A 20,468-nucleotide genomic window follows, 5' to 3' on the forward strand; every position below is an offset into this window, starting at 1 on the left:
GTATTAGTGTCTTTATCACTTGTTTCACCTATTTAAATTATTTAATTAAAAAAGTAATAATTAGGACAGCGTTAATGAATGAATTAGGACAGCCTCATTTACACAGCATGCTCTAAGAAAGATGTGTTTATCTGAATTCCACTTCTGCCTTTTCTATAAAATATTTTCTAAATAGAAAAAAAAGAGAATATAAAATGTTTTCCAAATAAAATTCACCCTGGCAACCATTCAAACAGCATAAATATTTTGATACAATTTACATAAAAAGCACTTGGCAGTGTTTTATGGTGCTCATTAAGCTGTCACGTTCTAAATCATGACCAGCATCACATGATTTCTTCCCTCTCTGCTGTTTAAGTTTGGCAAATACRAGCTGCATAAAAGGTGTCAAGCAAAAGTGCCAGAGGTTATCCTGGAAATCCCAGCACCAGCTGCACGCTCAAACATAAAGGAAGTGTCTCTCTGATCCTCCAGCTGGATAATGCGGGAGTTGMTGCAGGGTTTCAGCAATCTTGGAAAATGAAGCTCCGCTGCGCCGGCACGGGAAGGTGCTGTTTAATGCTCTTTGGAAGCTGCTTCTACACTCCTGCAGTTCAGAATTGCTGGAAGCCCCTGGACTTGCACTGGGAATTGGCCATTAACGGCACAGGTGCAGCCGGAGCCACGGGCAGCGTCAGCACCCTCTGCCCACCCCTCCTGGCTACGGAGCAGGTTGTAACAGCTCCTCCCCGCTCCATGAATCCAGGCAAGGCTCCTCGGGAAATCCCACGCAGGCAGCTCCCTCTTTCCTGCTTTATTTCCTCAGCATATGAAAAGAAAAAACAACAACAAAATAAAACATAAACGTGATGTTTTATCCCCAAATGTGATTGGAGATGTGAAAGCACTTTCATGTCTCCAATATTTGGCAAGTTATTTTGTCCATATTTTTCTAGAGAGACTTTTTCATATAGACGCTGACTGACTTGCAAATTTGTTATATGCTGCAGGCACAAAACAGATTTAATACAGCATTAGAAAGACCGCATCAAGCAACATGTTTTAACAATTACAGTTTATTTTTACACAATAAAAAAGACCCTACAACCATACGGATAGTTGTGTCATATTAAATAAATCCCAAGCCACTGTCTACAGTTGATATTTCGCTGCAAATACATCCCAGCCTGACTCCAATGACATTTTATCAGCAGCATCTTTGGTTTCTAGGCAAGCTGACTTATGTTTCCAATTTGAATAGCACCAGTACTGACAATGAAATATTTGAAAATATTTCAATAAATGAGTTTTCCAAACCCATGAAACACTTCCTTTTCCAAAGAGAATGGAAAGGAGAGGGACAGTCAGTAAAAACAAGACGAAATAGCTTTCTTCTTCAGGAAAGGTTCCTAGCCTTCAGCTGCTGATTGACTTTCAACTTTTTATTGTTACTATTCTGAAGGGTTTTTTTACTTTCTTATTTTTAAGCAGGCTGAATTCTTACTTTAGAAGAATAGGTGGGAAAAAATACATTTTCTCCCGTTTCTTTTCAAACGACTTTGAGGACTTTCGCAAAGCCAAGGACACGGTGCGGGAAAACACAGACTGAACCTCAGCACCCAACAGAACAGCTCAGCTCCGTGGGAACTCCGGCACGGAGCCAAGAGAGCCGGGAAGGCAGCACCCCTACAACGGGGCCTCTCGGGCCCAATTGGCCAGGGAAGATTTGGGAATTTTTCCTCATTAAAGATTCTAAAACCTTTTGGCGGAGCAGGTAAATACCTGAAAAGGCATCACAGTTAAATACAAGTATCTGCATTAATATAYAGGTAAGCAGGACAACTATGACTGACTTGGCGGCATGGGTTTCTGTGTTTGAAGATTAAGCTTGATCATTTTGTCCTCCTCAAGAACCATGTTATCTGCAAGTGAGAACATCTTCTCCATGACACAAATAATAGTTTGCAAACAGCAAGTAGTTATATTGACAAAGTGGCAAAGTAATATACGATGCAAAGTCACTGCAGTCAGCAAGCGGATAAACCAATACAACAGCAACAAATTCTTCCCACAACAACCACGGGACAGCACAGAGCTTAACACACCCTGCAAACACCACCCAGCTGCTTCTGTGCTTGGTGAGAAGACCCTGTATTACCGTTGGGGTGTCTGATTTGTAAATAAAAGCTATTACTGCCTTCCAAAGAGGAGCCTGTGCCTCTCAGCAAAAGGTGTCCGAGCAGCAGACTCCAAGCMTCCACGCTTGCAAGGCGGCTGCCCCATGAAAAGAGGGGATTAGTTTCCACCAGGCAAACTTGCCCTTGCAAAGCAGCGAGCTGCTGCCTTCACCAGTGGAGCACATGAGAGCAGCTGTGCAGGGAAGCCAGGACCTCCCCAGCGCCCTTCAAACCTGCAGCGAAAGCCAAACCCCCAAACTACCGCAATGCTACGGAGACTCTGGGCTATCACAAGAGCACCTCAAGGTTAGGTCCACGGGACTTTTAAGCGATTGAGAAGACAGACACAAATTCAAGCCCTGGACGCGAGGGGGAAAGGGAACCTGAACCAGTCTCCCACGCCCTAGATGGCTCCTGCAAATGTATCGGAACCGGAGAGAGCATCAACACCAGCACCACCACGTCCTTGATGTTGCAAATGCTGCTGCTATCATTTTATGAACCACGTTTAGTTCCAAGTTTTATTTAACTAAAAAATTCCCATATCAGAACTAAAAATATTCCACATTATTTCCSTCTCTTCATTACCCTCCAAAAGAGTAAAAAGGAGAGAAAGAGAGAGAGAACCTGAATTGAATCTATTTGTTTTATCATCAATATAAAGAGCCAGAAAATTACTGGCGTGGATACTCGGCTCCGCTCAGTCCCACTTCCACCCTCYGGATGCTCCCACTCGTGCTGTGAGGAAGGCACTTTGGGAAGGCCCCAACGCTGCCCCGCCGGCCCTCGCCACCCAGGAGCACCCCAGGAAACGCAGCACCGTGGGGCTCACGAGAGCCGAGAAGCGAGGGCAGGAGCGCGGGCAGACCCAACACTTGTCTTCCTGCAAGTCCTCTTAGAGAGGACAAATTCCACTGAAATGCACCTCTGTTCCCCGCTTTATTTTGTCGATGTCTGTACGTCTCCTGACCAGCACAGCCCATTACCTGCTTTACAGCTACCGGTCGCATCTGTCTGGGAAGAAACATCTGTCAGAAACGCGGGCTGCRAAACACAGGGCCACGATGGAAACGTTCAGGCCTGGTATTTATGCAAGCTGAGTATGCAACTGCTCTCATAAAATATCATCCCAAACCTGTACTGAATTCTCTCACTGTTTCTAACAACGTCTTTTTAAATGCAAACTACTGCAAGATATTTTATCAGGTCATATCATTTAGATTTAATGTCTTACAAACATAATTTGTCTTACAAATTATCCCAATTAACACAGGTATTCTTCCTCTCACAAAAAGCAGAGGGAGATAAAACTAAATATTAAAAGGATAGGAATCTGAGGTACTAAAAAGTAAATGCTAAAGCATCTTGAAGACAAATTAGAATGAATTTTTTTATTGTTCATACAGATTCTGCATGGAAATGCAAGCATTATTGTGGGTTTTACAGTTTAAAGCTACATTTAAAGGGAACATTAATAAACTGTAGGTATACTATAAACATACTGCCCAAAGTATCTTTAAATAACACATAATCAGAAGGTATTAAAGAGAGTTTTGAAAGTTTATAAATGTGATTACCACCAGATTTTTTCCTTATTTTTTTCTTCTTTTACTATTACATTCCTCCACATGATAGTTACAGTTCAAGACAGGGCAATAACACCAATTACCCACTGAAACATCGACACAAATAAAATGCAAGCTGCCCAGCCTGCCATCTCAAGCAGACTATTTGGTGCAGGACAGCTCCTGCCCCAGCAGCCTTGCAGTTGAGAAGCTATGAAAGCTCCATATCCACAGAACTTCTTAAGTAGCCATTACTGAAATATTTTCCAACTGAGAGAGATGATGAAAATTCTCCTATTTTCAGTGTCAAAACAGACAGAAGGTGAAACTGCACAGCTGTAAATGAGACAAGGGACAGAGCTCCCCTGCAGGAGGGTTCGGAGCCAAGCAGCAGAGCTGCCCTGCGCTGCTGCTCACGCAGCGTCTGCTGGTCGGTGCCGTCCTTGCACCCGCCGGGAGCTCTCCTTCAGCCTCCAGTATTCCCTCGTATCCCAGGAGTTCAGCTTCAGCTTTGTGCTGAAGGGAATAAGAAACCTGAGCACATCATTAACCACCTTCAGAAACCCAGCTGCTACATCAACCCTTCAGCGACCCGCTGCAGAGACACGAGGGCTTCGCGGTCCCTCACCTTTCCTCAACCTCCTTAGCTGCCCTCCAGAGCTGGGCCAGAAATATTTACTCTTTCCCATAACCAGGTGTTTTGGGATTTTCCTCCTCACRAAAACTCCAGGACCTGTTCCAGTTACTAAGGTGGGCACAAAGTTCAGCTCTGCAGGCTCAGSAGAACAGTACCGAATCACCTCGCACTCTGTTCGCACCCATAACAATGTATAAGTTCATGAAAGCGGAATGTAGGGAAGAAGAGGCCAAGCTCYTCTCKTTGGTGRCCAGGGACAGGACAACGGGTAATGGGTGTAAGTTGAAACACAGGAAGTTCCATCTGCAGGTGAGGAGGAACTTCTTCACTGTGAGGGTGACAGAGCCCTGGCACAGGCTGCCCAGGGAGGTTGTGGAGGCTCCTTCTCTGGAGGTCTTCAAAACCCGCCTGGACACCGACACTGCCCCGTGCTCTGGGTGTCCCTGGACTAGATGGTCTCTAGAGGTCCTTCCAACCTTAACCATTCTGGGATTCTGTGATTGTGTAATGACCTCTTCCTGTGAGCACAGAGACGAGAGACTTCTCCTCCCCAAAACTAATATTAAAGTCCATTTTACAGAAGAGAAGAGTTGGATTTACTACTTGCACGTTTCTTTTAGAGATAACATAAAAAGGAAAATATAAAATAGCTTTGTAGAATCAAACAACAAAAGATAAACCACACATGAACACGATGTAAAATTCAGTAACAAAATTCTCCAGTCCAACCACTCACTATCAACTTGATGCCAATATGCATTTCAAGTGGAAGGAGAAATTCTGAGAACTTGCATATTCAAATGAATACGAAATATAAAATACCAGCAAATGACTTCAGATCCAAAATCAGTGTTTTGCAGATAAATCACACCTTAAACAATATGAGCTTGCTTCGGCCTCTCTAAGTTGCCATCATGTAGGTATCAGTAACATAAACCTGCAGAGGAATTTGCATTCGACACAAGGACTTCTGAGCTAGCAGATCTGTTGGTCATAACCCATCCAGCCCAGGCCAATATTTTAACTGCCCCAGTTTGCACCATTTATACAATTTATAAAGCTCACTCCAAAGGATGGAGTCCAGATATCTAAGCATTTGAGGTTCTCCTTCCACATCTGCACCGCGTACCGCAGCTGTATTACTTACTTCCCATCTAGCTCCGGCCTTTTGCACACACAGTGAAACTTGCCCCCAAAATCGATGTAGAGGTCGTCGCCCACCGTGTGGAATATCTGACCAATGACGATTTTATCTTTGGCAGGTCCCATCTGAATTAGTGGGGAGCGTCTCAACATGGATGCAAAGGATTCCGGCTTCTCCGAAGGAACCTACAACAGAAGCAGAGGTGTTACAAAACGTACCCTCTGAAGAAGGAATTTCATAAAATTTTGTAACACACACATTGGCTCCGTACACTAAATTACAAGGCAAGATTTCATGTTTCTAGACCAATTTTGGAAGCACTTTCCAGATCTGGTATAATTCTCCAAACCACTTTACACATTAAAAGCAAAGCTCTTATTAATTCAATTGGGCAACAAGAATTGGCTCCTTCRCAGTCTTCTGAAAACATCTTCAGCTCTGTTTTTGAAAAGATAAATTGCTTTGAAGGCACATTCACAACATCAGGAGATATTTCTGCAAAGAGTACATCTCAATCCTTACCTCTTCAGCGAGAAACAAAGCAGAACTAGTACCTTGTTGTATCGAACTACTTAAAAATGAACATTTAAATCTTTATTTTATAAAACAAATCTATTTTGCCAAAGCAGAAGTGAAATGTTCATACAAGATTGATCTCTAATATATAGAAGCAAACATTTGATTTTTTTCTCATTTTTCACTCTACAACTTTAGATAAAGTACTTCAATTCAGTAACTAAATAAAATAAAATGCTAATTCCTTCCATAAGGTTTTGGAAAAATGGGGAGAACACAAATCCTCCTTCCCTTCTTCATGGAGACAGCCCTCTTCCCCTTGACCTGAGAAACATCACCACAGACTTGCCATCATATGTTAAAATACCCAACTATTACAAAGTGAAATTCATTCTTATATATTGTCCTAGGACATACCAACTTTAACTGCTTTTCAGGATTATCACCTTTGAAATATGATTGGTAAAAAACTGCCTTCTAGCAGGTAATGTCAAAGACCACAACCATTTTGGAAGCAATGCACACCTAAAATCAGAAAGTGATATTACTGAAACCAGTAATCCAAAAACATTATAGTTTAACACCTATGTCCTCAGAGCATAGTCTAATATAGACTATTTCTGCCATTTTTTCCGTGATATTCTACTGCTCAGCACTGGGAAACGAGCACATTGTGCTCAGGATAACCAAACAACCAACTGAAGTTCCCTCGCTCCAAGAGACTGCGATACACCAGGCAAAAGTGAAAACCACCTGAAGTGTACTTCCTTCTCAGTTTAGACTGCTTAAAACCAATAGCTGTGTTATTTAAATCGAAAAATCAAAACCAAGCCTTCTTGGACAGCAAAGGAAAGCAATCCTCGTATTTCCCTACAGATGAGCTACCATGTTTCTTTTTTTCCTCAATTCTGTCAAAAAATCACACATTCTCCGTGACTAATCTAAAAAGATAACAAAAAATCGCCTGTACTGCATGTAAAGAGAGAATAATGTCATCGTTTTCTCTCTGTATGTTTAGAAACTTTTATCCTTTCGGAAGTCATAACAACAGATATCTCGGAATTCCAACCTCGGTGGAGCAAGCAAATAACATGGGTTGTGCTGCCATGACAAAACCTTGGGAATTACACACTTKCTGGTAAATGGGCTGCCTCAGAAGCTGGAACTGTTGACTACAGCATCCTGAGGACAAGGCCTGAGCAAAAGGCTTGCAAACATGCATGTCTGCACCAGCAGGAGGATTTCACACCGGAGACCTAGTATCAGATGAGCTTTCCAACACAGGAATTGCCAAGTGCAGTCTAAATTCCCTAACACAAGTGTTCTATCATCCTGTATGCTTGCCAACATTGTTTCTAAGGATACRTCTCACCTTGGCAGTTGTACCACGGCACTCAATGTCCAGCTACATAGGGGTGAAATACAGCACAATTCCACGGCCACTTCTCCATCCCATTTCCAAGCTCTTTGGCTGTTTGATTCCCTGCTTCCCTCAACATGGGTATCCCTCAGAATCCCAGAATGGCTGAGGTTGGATGGGACCTCTAGAGATCATCTAGTCCCACCCCCTGCTCCAGCAGGGACACCCAGAGCACGGGGCACAGGGTGGCATCCAGGCGGGATTGGAAGGTCTCCAGAGAAGGAGACTCCACAACCTCCCTGGGCAGCCTGTGCCAGGGCTCTGTCACTCTCACAGTGAAGTTCCTCCYCACATGCAGATGGTATTGTCTTGTGTTCTAATGTACACTCATTATCCCTTGTCCTGTCACCGGCCACCACTGAGAAGATTTTGGTCCCAACCCCTTTACATTCTCCCCTCAGGYATTTATACCTTAATCAGATCACCTCTCAACCTTCTCTTCTCCAGGCTAAACAGGCCCAGCTTGCTTAGTCCTCTGAGACTGATACAATCAGCTGGAGGCAGGTGGCGATGACCAGGAAAACGATCATCCAGGAAGCGGCAGCGGGGATGGTCAYGGCTTGGGAAGCAGACGAGGGCTTTAGCCCGAAACAGCTCTCTCAGGTACTAACATCTCAGGTATGAAGTCTGTATACAAGAAGCCCAACACCTACTTCAAGCCCCCAAGGGGCAGGGGCAGCCTACGTGATGTTCAGGCTGGAGAGGCAAGTGTCATTTACTTCCTTGTAGGGCAGCTTCTCCACTGCCCTAATTCCCAGYGAGATCACCGCAGGAGCAGGAACTTTGTTCAGCAGGAACTCCTCAGGAGCGTGAACATCTGACACAAGCACAGGTCAGTCCCCCAAGCACCGCCACCATCAGCACTTCTGTGGACCACAGGCAGCGGCTTGTTTCTTCTTGCTTACCACACAACCCAAAGGAGCTCTCATTAGATGATAAATTACATTTTGAGGAGTTCTTCCCTCCATGATTTCTAGATCGCCTTTATTGCCCCACAGAAAACAATAGGCAGAGAGATAATTTGGCAATACACTTTCATACYAATTATAATTTAGATTTCTCACCCACAAAGAGTGTTGTCCACACAGCTGTGATACCCAGTGCATCTGTAGTACCTGTTGAGTGCCCAGGCTGGAGAGCAGAGCAGAGCRCACAGGCACCAAGGACACACTCTTTTCAAACACCTCCAGAGTAAAGACTTTGCTTTTGATGCCAACCTCATTTTCCTTCTGACTTCTAGGGCTTAAAGTTAGATTTGGATGCTTTCCACTTTTCGTGCACATAGTTCAATACAAAAGGGTAGCTCTTTCAAAACTGAAATATTCTACCAGGTACTAAATGGGAGGAAGAAAAAAAGTTACAGATTTAAACCCAGTAAGATCCAAAGGAAAGAAGCGACTCCAATGGAGAAATTCCTGCACGCTGCCTGGAGCAGAGCCTATGACTGTACAAGCAGGGTGGTCCATCCCACCCAGCGGGCCGCGGGGTACAACCCCAGCTACGTGATTGACGCTCGCTTGCAAAGACAAGGATTGTGCGTGTTGGAATGCGGGAGACACGGATGAGACTTGGGATGTCGCCATCCCTCATGGATGAGGCTGCGTGTGGTGAGAGAGCAGCAATGAGGCTGCCACAGCTAGGGAGGAGGTGACGTACGGACACCGAGCAGCACGCAAAGAACTGCAACTCYTTGTAACTGCGGAGTACTGATCTCCTCAGCAGTGCCTTCAAGGCCAGACACACTTTTCTTGCCCGCTGGCAGCTTCAGGAAACAAGCACATAGGGCCAGCAGTGCGSAGCAGCAGGTCAGCCCCACTCCACAATGGCTCAGGGCACAGCTGCTCAGGCCTCGCTCAGAGCTTGACCGGCCAAGGCCCCGAGCAGCCCGATCCAGCCCGCCCGGCTTGGCACACGGGGCCGGGACACACAACGTCCAGGGGACCAACCTACACTACTGAAGACCTTAAGAAACAAACTACAGGCAAGGCAGCTTGGGCTGGGAAGGCTTTTAGACAAACAATACAAAAGCTTTTCTCTGAGCTGCTGTATTGATGAGGGACATACTTTCAACAATTCATTACATATTACATATATCTTAGCTCAGAATACAATGTCTCGAATTTTAGGCTTCACACCTTTAACTCATCTCAAATCACAGATCTGCAGCACTCCCTCCACGAGACCAAAAAAGTTCAAGCACCTTCACCCATCACCTCCAGCTTTGAGGGGGTTTGTGACTTCTTTGTGACCAGCAGCAAGCAGGGATTCTTGACCTTTCTTAACCTGGAAGTTCTGCTTCCTGCTTTAAGAGGAAGTTTAAAAAGTTTTTTTCTTAAATCTTCCCTAAATAAGAGCCAACACGAATGCTTATACTCCAAAATACCATCAACCTCTAGTAAGAGCTTAGACAAAAACCCAGCTTCCTCGGGCTGTTGCACTGCACAGCTCTCCTGCAGCAAGACCTCGTTGCCCTTTAGCCTGCAGGGTTCCCCAGACCTGCCCTCTCACATGTGCCCTTCTGGACTCGGGCTCTAACGCAGTCCTGCCAGCTGCACACCAGGACAAAAACGCTCCCGACGGGGCTCGTTAGAGCTCTCCACGCCACACAGGGCACACGCTTGCCCAGAGCCACGCTTTTTCTTGGAGTTACTAAAACACAGGGGCTTGGCAACCTGATTTCAGGGACCTGCCTGAGCAGGGGGGTTGGACTGGGCCATTTCTAAGTGTCTCTTCCAATCCCAACCATGCAGTGATTCTGTTTTTCTTCCTTCACTGCTTCTGTTTTCCTTCCTTCAAATTTTCAAAATACCATCCTGTGATTTATGGATGTGCCKAGATGCAGAAAACACCATCAGTTATCCCGTCAATACACAACACTCCCTAGCTACAGTACTAGTACTGTACTAGTACCCCATTCGCTGGCAGATTTTTTTTGCAGATTTTTTGCAGTGGGCAGATTTATGCCCACTACTCCCTTTACGAAGAAGGCCAGGGGCTCGCTTATTTATTACATATCACCAGAAAACAGGAGTCAAACCTCAAGCACACTTACACTCTGCCGTTGCTGTAYGGAGCGCACCACTTGCTCACATTTCCTAGCGCTGGGCACACCGCAGGTTTCGGATGACGTTTGGCTACGGAAGGCTACTCTAGTTTTCAGGTGAGCAGTGAGGCAAAGAAAGGAATCATCTCTTCATGGTGAAKTCAACACATGATTTTAAGTATCAACTTCACTGTTAACCTCTTTATATGTATATATGTAGTATTGACCCCCATTTTGGCAGCTACTACCCTGTATTCACCCCCAGAGACCATAAACCACCAGCACCGCCAGCCTGACACTCTGGTGCCCAACRAAGATGTTTGACCAGTATTTACAGCCTTTTCCACAACTTAATGCTTAATTCCCTAACACGGAATAATGCACATACTAAAGCTCRTAAATGTTTTACTAAATATTAAAGGACAAAGCAGACACGTGTGAAACTACACATAGGAAAAAARCCTCCTGAGGACTATTCCTCATGCAGCTCTCCATAATGCAAACTAGGTCACGAGTTTAGCTCCCATACAGGTACTCACATACAACTGCCAGCAAAAGACACCTATTAAACCAGGTAATACCTCAACAAAATCCTGCTTACACCTATGTAGTTACAATAGACAGATCAAATGTGTTTTTTCTTGTGAAGTCTACAGTGAGTTTTGACCTTTCCGTCCCTTATTAGTGGTCTAAGGTTTTGTCCTATGGAAAAAATATAGATATATATGTGTGTACATATATATATGTATCTCAAACAATTGAAACTCCCCAACAGATTCAACTTACAAGCCCAAATGTGCAACCACAAAGACACGGAGCATCTTTCTAGCCTCCTTAAGAGGGATTTTTTTTTCCATTCTATTCCCAACGACCAGAAAATGGCAAGGAGTTGATATATAGTTCCTCCTAACACAGGGTTCTGAAAATGACTAGTTCAGTGTAAAGCTGAAACAAAAGCAAGATTTGTGTTACTTAATAAAATTACAGCAAGAAAACGGTGCAAAGGGGAAGCATAAAAGAAGGACTTAAAGTAACAATAAAAGCAGTGCTTTAGGAAAAAAAAAATAAGATTAATGACTGTGAAGTCAGAAAGGACAGTTCTGAAAGACACAGGACAAAACTGGAAAATTCTTTGCTAGAAAACAAAAGGTATTTATAAGAAGCTTCATGTAATTCCTTTTCTTTGCAAGGACTGTGCAACTCTCAATTTCTATAAGCAGAAGGCTTGCACACAAGCTCATATTACAATGATTTCCATTCTTTAAGGAAAGTGTAACTGTAAGGATTCCAATATTACTTTATTCTCATACCACTTAACGTCCACAATCAAAGTAAATATCAGAATAACTAAAAATTTGCTTATCACGAGAAATTCACTGCCAAACACATTGCCCAGTATTTCAGCACAGTACTGCACACGCACCCACAGACTAYGGCACAGTCATCCCAGCAGATACCATATTTACGACATTCTGCCCCCATCTAACGGCCTGAGCTGCACCCTCCGTGCTCCCCACCAAATWACAAACATGAGCTGTGTCTATATCTATCTTTTTAAAGGGCAGGTTAAAGAAAGCAGATCGGAAGAGCACAATAATTTTCAGCAACGTAMGGCAGTACATAACCGGATTCAAGAAGAGCACAACACCAAAGCTCCTTCTTCAAACCTTTACATTCCAAAACAAAAAAATACTTCATCATTTGAAAAACYAAAGAAAAATGGTTCTTTTTCACTAGAAACATAAGGAAGATTGACTGCAGCTTTTATTCTTAACTTTTTGAAAGTTTATATAGTCTTAATAAACTTCCATATATATGGTTTTAATTGGCCATTGTAACTTCCCATCACAAACTTATAGAACACCCCCCAAAAGAGCAGCCAAAAACCGAACAAATTCTTCAGCTGTTCCAACCTGACGTGCAATATCCATATACTTTCCTCAGTACAGAGAAGAAATGTGGTTTTATTTTAGAAAGCAAAACAAACAAATTTCTTTAGCCAAGAAGGCTGGAAGGAAAAAAGCCGAAATGAAGCGTTTAGRAATCCCTTGGTGAGAAGTGGTGCCTCTGGCAAAGCGTCCCTCAAGTGTCACCGAAGGTATGAAGATATCTGGCAAGTGGTTTGCTGTGCAAGCCCAGCACTATTCTGTAAAGAACTTCTCATTCAATCCCTGCTTCCTTTAAGTATGTATATGTATATATTTGCAGGATGCGAGTTTGGAGCTAGGCAGAGCGTTATGGAAGGCAATATCTGAGAGGTCTCATCGCCCTGGCCCAACCCGGAGCGGTTCCAGCTGGAACCGCTCCCGCGGGCGGCACCTTCCCATGCGGGATGAGCAGGGAAGCGCTGCCGCTCCGTGAGCCTCCCCTGGACAAATGCAGCTGGCGGCCTCTTCAGCTGTGAACTGGAGGACTCCAACTGCTGTTACCAATCCATTCCAAACCAGCTGAGTTATAAGCTCCAGAAAATGAAGATTGCTTATTTCATTTTTCAACTGACTCCCAAGTAAACTACAATAATAATAAAATCTCTCGAAAACCCCTTTTAGACAGCTGCGGTCCATGGATATCCAAGATGCACGCTCAGAAGGCAGCAAACCCCAACAGGAAAACTGGAATACAAACTCTAATGCTGCTTTCTTACATGCACATACCACAACTGACACGTTTTCTAAAAAGGCCACAAATATCCCCAAAAGATGTGTCAGGGTCCCAGCCCCAGCTCTTGGGCCAAGGGTATGAATCTCTAGCTCACGTTCAGTGTTTCATGAGCCACTACCAGAACAGAAGGYCACAGTGATCCCTTCCTGCCTAAAAAACCCAAATATTTTGTCTTTAGTTACAGAACTAKCTCTCATCCTTGTAGCAAATCAGTAAGCTACGTCATTTTCCAACACCTTATGCCAAGAATAAAATCTTTGGGAACATCCAATGCTTAAAAGCCTTCTTTAGAATTAATGGTTTCTCTCACTCCCATCTACGGAAAGTTGGGACTAGTCAAGAAAGGCTGGTACACAGGAATCTATAAAACCATTTTGAAATGTGTACAGTAAGGTAATAATATTTTCACTTACAGGGGAAAAATTAAATAATCTTTGCTTTGCTCAAGTTACAATTCCTATTTACCAAGCATTTGCACCCAAAAAGAAACCATACAAAACGGACTAAACTTCAATTGTACTTAGGACAATKCCTATTTTGTAGATTGAAGCTTGTCCCAAACAAACGGGAAACAAAATGGCTATARGAAGTTTATTAGGGTAATATTCATCACATTTGGCAGAAAGAATAGGAAGATTTTGCAGAGAGACTTGGCTATATTCAATTTTTATACCAATTCACACATARTAAAATTGTACTTTTTCAAGTAGTGTTTTTAAATTGTGTTTTGTTTGGAGATCAAGAAAGTACTACAATTTTCTTTAAAAAATAATAAAAGATGCTTCATGCACTGCTTGAAATCAGGTTATGTTCATGGTTAAGCTACCATCCTTACCTTCCCCTTATCTTTCCACAAAGCTCCATGTTTTCACACTCATTGCAGAGCTGGCTGACAAACACACTATATTCCAAAGCAGCTGATTCTATGTTTGATACAGAATAACTTCTTCAAAACCTTAGCTGAGCAGAGAACATGCTAGCTGCCACAATACAATTACAGAATTATTGTCCTCTTAATAATGAGAAATGTAGGTCCTGAATTAAGCACATTTTACAAAGAGATGCAAATAACAGCCTACCAAATAGGCACAGCACTTAACCACTACAGCACCATGGCAAACCCAATCTTTTCTGTCTTCGCTAATTAAGTTTTTTCATGTAGGATGATGCAGTTCTTTTAAAATCCATGTGAACGTGATTTGTACACTGTGCATAATATGCAAGAGACTTTTCTGAACAGAACTTTAAATTGTTAAGACCTCTTTATTGGTTTTCCCCCTACATTARTAAGATCTGCCACCTTCGCCCTTTTGAAGTTAAGGTTGATATTTAGACCTATCTAGATAGTGTTCACAAACAGTTTTCCAAACCCAAGAAACAGAGCAGTCTAATTATTGGGAGTACTTTGTAAAGTGATAAAACATATTAGTGACATCTCGGTATATGCTGCTATGGTATCAACTGCATCGATGCTGTTCATGCAACAAATGTATTTTGTTTTTTAAATGAGCAGTCCACCTAACTTTGKACATGTCATAGCAAAGGCATCGCTACTGCAGCAAGCCCAGAGGCTGGCTGGGGATGCCCTCGTTGATTCTGCTTCTGCCTGCCCATTAGCAGGAGCGCCAACAATACATTTAGACTTGTTTCTGTCTGGATTTTCCCGTATTATATACAGATAAATACACATATAAAACACCATAAATTAAAAGCTCTCGACTTTTTCCTTTGACTTGTTTAAGAACYTGTGCCTGGAAGGAGGAGCGTAGCAAACAGCACGGAGGAGCCCATGTGGGCAGGGGAAGCCGTAACAGCGGGATCACAGCAAGAAGCATCTACAGTTGCTTCTGGACCCTTTTCTGAGACATTTCACAAGAGAAACGAGCRCCTTTCAAAAACAGAGAAAGAAGTGAAGCCTGGAGGGATCCCTGCCACTTGCAGCCTCCGTGCCAACTGCCGTGTGTTGGCAGTAAAAGGAAGGTTTTCCAGGTGACTTCATGTTTTGATTAGACAGTGCAGAAACTGGAAAATAAAAGACTTAATTTTTTTTTCCAAATGCAACTTAGATAATGTACTGTCTACCTGTCAGAACATTATTTGCTAACATTAAGCTACATATTTCATAAAGTAATATATCACTTCACTTCAATCAAGCTGCTTATTTTTACTGAATTTAAATAAAACCTACAAGTAATTAAAACCATGAAATACATCTTTCTTTCAAAGACCATCTTACAGCAAGAAAGTTTAAAGCACCATGATCATGACAAGATCAAAAAACATGATGCTTTCAAAGAAAAGAAGGAAAAAAGAACGGATGAAAAGAGTGAGGTGAAGAATGCAGCACCGATGAAGTGAGCTGATGTTTCACTTCAGTGAAAGAGAAGTCCTGTGGCAATTACTGCATCAGCAATGGGGGCAAAATAAAGCCCTACCACTAAAAGTTATCTGAACATTTTCAGTACTTCATGTAAAAGACTGAGAGGGAAGAAAAACCACAAYGGACAGACTGGGACAAGGGGGCAGATTTAACAGAGCTGCACACCAGGTGCAAGGAGCAACGTGTGTCGAGCTCAGCACTCACTCGCGCAGCGAGGCAGCTCAGCCTGGCATCCAAACTCATTCTCCGGGCAAAGCCACGGCCGTGTCCCGCATCTCCGGGACGGCAGCACCCAACGCAGGGCAYGGGGACACTCTGCTTATGTTCTCCAGCTCACGGCCATGACGATGCTCCTGCTTCAGGCTCCTGTCGGCTCCTGCTTCAGCCCTGTGYGCCAGGCCTATCGGCCAGTTTGTTCCTAGACCGCACAATCCCCTCATCATCTCCTGCTCCAAAAGCACTGCCCGCAGGASAGCATTTCCCCACCTCCTGATGAGGCTTCACCATTTACCACCACTCTGCACCTTCCAGATGGTCCTTTTCTGGAGGCTCCTCAAGGCCAGGGCGCTGTGTCCACAGACATGCTAAGAGCCTAGTTTGGACCTGCCGCAGGAACAGCGGATGGTGAACATCGTGTTGATGACAGAAACTCCTAGTAAGGACTGAATCCCAGGACAACATTTGCACTCTGGTAGAAGCAGAGGAGCCCCAGGTCTCTTCTGTGACACTGGCAGTCCCTAGGCTTTCTTTTAGGTTTTTTTTTTTTTTTTTTTTTTTTCTCCATTTTGTGGCCCTCCTTGTGCTGGAGCTCTGCAGCACAACGGGTCATGGGTATAAATTAAAACAGGGGATCCACTTCCATGTGAGGAAGAACTTCTTCCCCATGAGGGTGACAAAGCCCTGGCACAGRCTGCCCAGGGARGTTATGGAGTCTCCTTCTCTGGAGGTCTTCCAGACCTCCCTGGATGCCGCCCTGTGYCCCGTGCTCTGGGTGTCCCTGCTGGAGCAGGGGGTTGGACTAGATGATCTCTAGAGATCCAACCTCAGCTTGCGCTTCCAACCCCAACCATTCCGTGCCTCTGTGAAGGTGCCATGGGCCTTACCACACGGCAGAGCCCTCTCTACTGCAACTCTGCACAACTAATGTTACTATTTATGTCTTCAAGAGCGGCACCACATGTCACATCTCTGCTGCCTACCAGGAACATGCAGGGTCCCATCTTCTTCATTTCAGCAGCTGCTGCCAAACTGCCATGTGACCGCTGCAGAACTCTGCCATAAGCCCCGTAACTCACCCAAGGGACCCAAGGGGGCCCCTAGCTGGAACGAACCAAAGTCAGAAGGACCAAGTTTCAGTTTCTCATCCAGAACGCTCACGGATCAAGACATCTCCCTCCGAGAAACTTCWCCAGGACAAACGAGTGAATTCCCACCCGAAGGCAAAGACAGTCTGAGAGTAGGTACCACCACCAAGGCACGGAGACCTCTGCAACACCCTCCTGGTGCAGGCACGGCCCTGCCGCTGACCTCCTGCAAACACACGGAGAGAGCCAAGGGAAACCTCCCCAGAGAGAAAGCCCCTTCCCGCTCCCGCGCACGCCACGAAGGGCGAGCGGGGGTCCGAGCTGCTCGGCAGCTTCTGCTGCTTGAGCGCTGGCCAGAAGGTAACCTACGTAAAGGAGCAYCAAACCTCTAAGCTTCATTGACAGCTTTGTTGGGTTTTTTAATGCTATTACATTGGCAATCGAAACCAAAAGGCTTTCAAAATACCTGTTTGCTATCACTGGTAACGAAATTTATCCACACAGAGGTTAGAGGTGCCTTAATAAGTATCAGTGAAGTGAAAATGCCCTGCTTTCTATAAAACAAGAATTTTTCCCAAATATTTGCAACTTCAATAAAATCATGTTCATGACTCCTACATGTTATGAGGGGAAAAAACATATTAAGAGAAATATATTTCACAGTAATAAATAAGAATAAGAAAAAGAATAAATTAGTAAAGTCTCCATATCACCTATCCAGTTTTTATTTTCTTATCTTTAAGAATGCTGATGGTTTGTTAAAAAAAAGAAAAGAAAAAATATAAATACATGAATGTSCTTTTCAAGTTGCTGAATCCTTATTATAAAATTGCTACAAAAGCAACCACCTACTAAACTACCTACTTTCTATACAAGAGTGCCGAGTGCTCGGGCATGTGCATTATTATACACAACTATCTCTAAGGCTACAAAATGAGCATCGCAATCACGTAGCTGGCAGTGAACCAAACGGCATCTAAAAATGGGAGATGCAATTAYGGTTTTCAAAATAATCATACACGCATAAACTTGCAAAACGTGATCCATATGATAAACTCTATGCATCAGCTAAAGGAGAGCTGCAACACTAATGAGAAGCACTACTAAACACATATAATGTTTTTCTGTCAAGATTAACGTATCAGAAAAAGAGAGATGAAAAGGTGAAACGTGCAAAACTCCCTAAACAACTCAGAAATGTGTAAGCAGCAAGCCCAGAACTCAACGCTTCAATGGGAACTGAAGAAAAAAAAATAGTGTCTTGTTAATGAATGCTTTCCTGGAAAACAAGTTATTCAAGGAACTAACTGGGAAATGCTTCATACGCGCTGTATTTTCCTCCAACATCCCGAAGGAAATGACGCCCTCTGCTGCGCTAGAATTGAAAGTTCACCGAAAACCAGATAAACCACTTTCTGGGGCGGCTGTCTCCCCCTGGTGCTTGCACAGCACCCGCGACCTAACCCCAAAAAGGTTTGAAGAATAAAATACACATAAATAAGGAACCACTTTTAYTTTTTCCCTTTAGCTGCAACACGAACCTGCTATTTTGTATCGTGCTACTGAAAAGCAAAAAGGGCCCAGCAAAGCACTCCCATCACATGTGCCATCTATTGCAGACCAGTGGCCAAGATGTGACTTGCAGTTGCCCGATTCTGCTTAAAACAGACTTGCCAAACTGCAGTCATTCACACCAATTTTCTTCAGTGCGGCCAACCTAGTAAAGTGCATAGCTCAAGGACTGTTTCTCTCTACTGCTACCAACAAAAAATACTGTGCCCTTTGCAAATGGAAAGGCTTCCTACTCCACTGGCCAGACAGCTTCAATGGGCACGCACAGAATAAATGAAATGCCTGCAGCATCTTCCTTTGCTTCCTAAACAGTTTTCTTTCTTTCCCCCTGCACACGAGGGAAAATATAAACGTGCCTTTTTTATGTTGGGTTTAAAATGGGTGCAAGCTTGGGCACGGGGAAGGCAGCAGGAGGGCGCAGCTGGAGGTAAGTGGCCTGCGCAGACACCGTTAGCGCTCGCGGTGCTTCTCGCCCTATTTCATTCGCCAGGGCACTTTTGAAAACAATTTATTATACCATCTGCTCTAGAAATTTTGTTACTTTCAAAACAGTTAAAACATGAACTGGTTGCATGTTTTTCACCATGAAAGGTGAAAAAGTAGAAAGCAAAGCCCTAGGACGGGATACCTGCATAACCCAGAACTATACCAGGCAACTGTAAAGTAACATTAGCAGTAAATACATGCTGCTGTGCCTGAGAAACTACCTAGCAAAGAGAAACTTCATGCTTTTATATAAAGTATCTAAAGTGCATGCACATCAATACCTACATTTATCATTTYTTGGCAATATATAAAAAATAAACCACTGCCTACCAAAGGCCACACCATTAATGCAGTCGCAAAAATGTGGAGGAGAAAATCTTCCTAACCAGGAAGCCAGTGCAGAAAAATCCCCAAATCTTTATATTTTCTTTCCTTTTTCCTAAYGAAACAGAGACCAGAGATGCTAAAGACCCAGCTAACACATGTGCTCCTACAGCCAAGTCTGCTGTAAGAAAACCCCCTTTTCCCCTTGGTTCAAGTGAGAAAGTAATTCAATAGAGTGTAGAAAATTTTTCCTGTATTCATTTTACACTCCTAGATTGACTTTATATTGTATTACATGTATTTATGTTTCTATAGGTATTTGTGTGTATGTTACATTTGGAATTTGGACTGAAAAAAAATGCTACCTAACACTAAAATTCTGACATTTCATTGAGAAGGAAGTCGCAAAGCTACCAGTATCTTCCACAGCTGGATTAACTGGGGTCACTCTTAAACTCTTCTCTGGACCTCTGCTTTGGTTACCATCTGAGCCAAACTACTAGGCTAGAGGGACTTTGCAACCCAGGACAGTCTTGTTAGGGTGGAAATTCACTGGAAAACAGGAGACTAAAGATTACACAAATATGGGCGGATATGAYGTCCTGGATTCAGGGGCTGGACACATTTTTAATGTCACATTCCCAGCACTGGGGCTGCATCCTGGGACATAGGCTTGACCTTTGTATGGGCACCTTCAGCTCCAACAAAGCCCAGGCTGCGRGGCTGCAGTTTCTCCTGGACAGTCTGAAGGAGCAGCAGGGAAGGGGAGGGTCAGACCCAGGCTGTCTTCAGGAAGATTTGCTGCATTCCCTCCATCCGCAGCCGTCATTTAGCCCACACTTAACTGCCCACGGATCTTCTTTAAAAATGTGTCACTTTTAKAAATATATTAAAATAAGTACACCACAGAAAATATACAGAATATAACCGCGCATGTACAGAAACACTGACACTTCAATTGTAAGGCAGTTACTACACATGGCATACAAGCGAGCATGGAATTAAAAAAAAAATGCAGATTTAATAATTAACGGAAAAGAAGCCAAAGAAGACAGCGATGCTTTACAGGCACTGTGACTACGGACAAGTACATATATGAAGGACAAAGAGGCACCGCGCCAAGCTCCGCCTTTTGGGGACAGAAAGCGGCGGACCGCGCGCTGCCCCAAGGAGATGGGGGTCATGGCGGCGGGCGGGGGCGACCGTTGGCCGCGCTCAACGCAAGCACGCGCCGCACACGCCGCCGGCCCCGCCCCCCGC

General features: G+C 43.9%; 1 protein-coding gene across 1 annotated transcript in view; it reads right to left on the reverse strand.

Moving 5' to 3' along the window:
- Positions 1-12,103, reverse strand: part of MRPS28 (mitochondrial ribosomal protein S28) — a 57,153-nt gene extending 45,050 nt beyond the window's left edge. Inside the window, exons 1-2 of the mRNA XM_026049685.1 lie at positions 12,011-12,103; positions 5,506-5,687 (exon numbers count right to left, since the gene is read on the reverse strand). Of these exons, the coding sequence (XP_025905470.1) occupies positions 5,506-5,687; positions 12,011-12,103 (275 nt within the window). The remainder of the gene's footprint in view (positions 1-5,505; positions 5,688-12,010) is intronic.
- Between the last annotated feature and the right edge of the window lie 8,365 nt (positions 12,104-20,468).

This window comes from Nothoprocta perdicaria, unplaced genomic scaffold (assembly GCF_003342845.1).
Source record: "Nothoprocta perdicaria isolate Ctin4 unplaced genomic scaffold, notPer1 scaffold_60, whole genome shotgun sequence".
Classification (NCBI taxonomy): domain Eukaryota; kingdom Metazoa; phylum Chordata; class Aves; order Tinamiformes; family Tinamidae; genus Nothoprocta; species Nothoprocta perdicaria.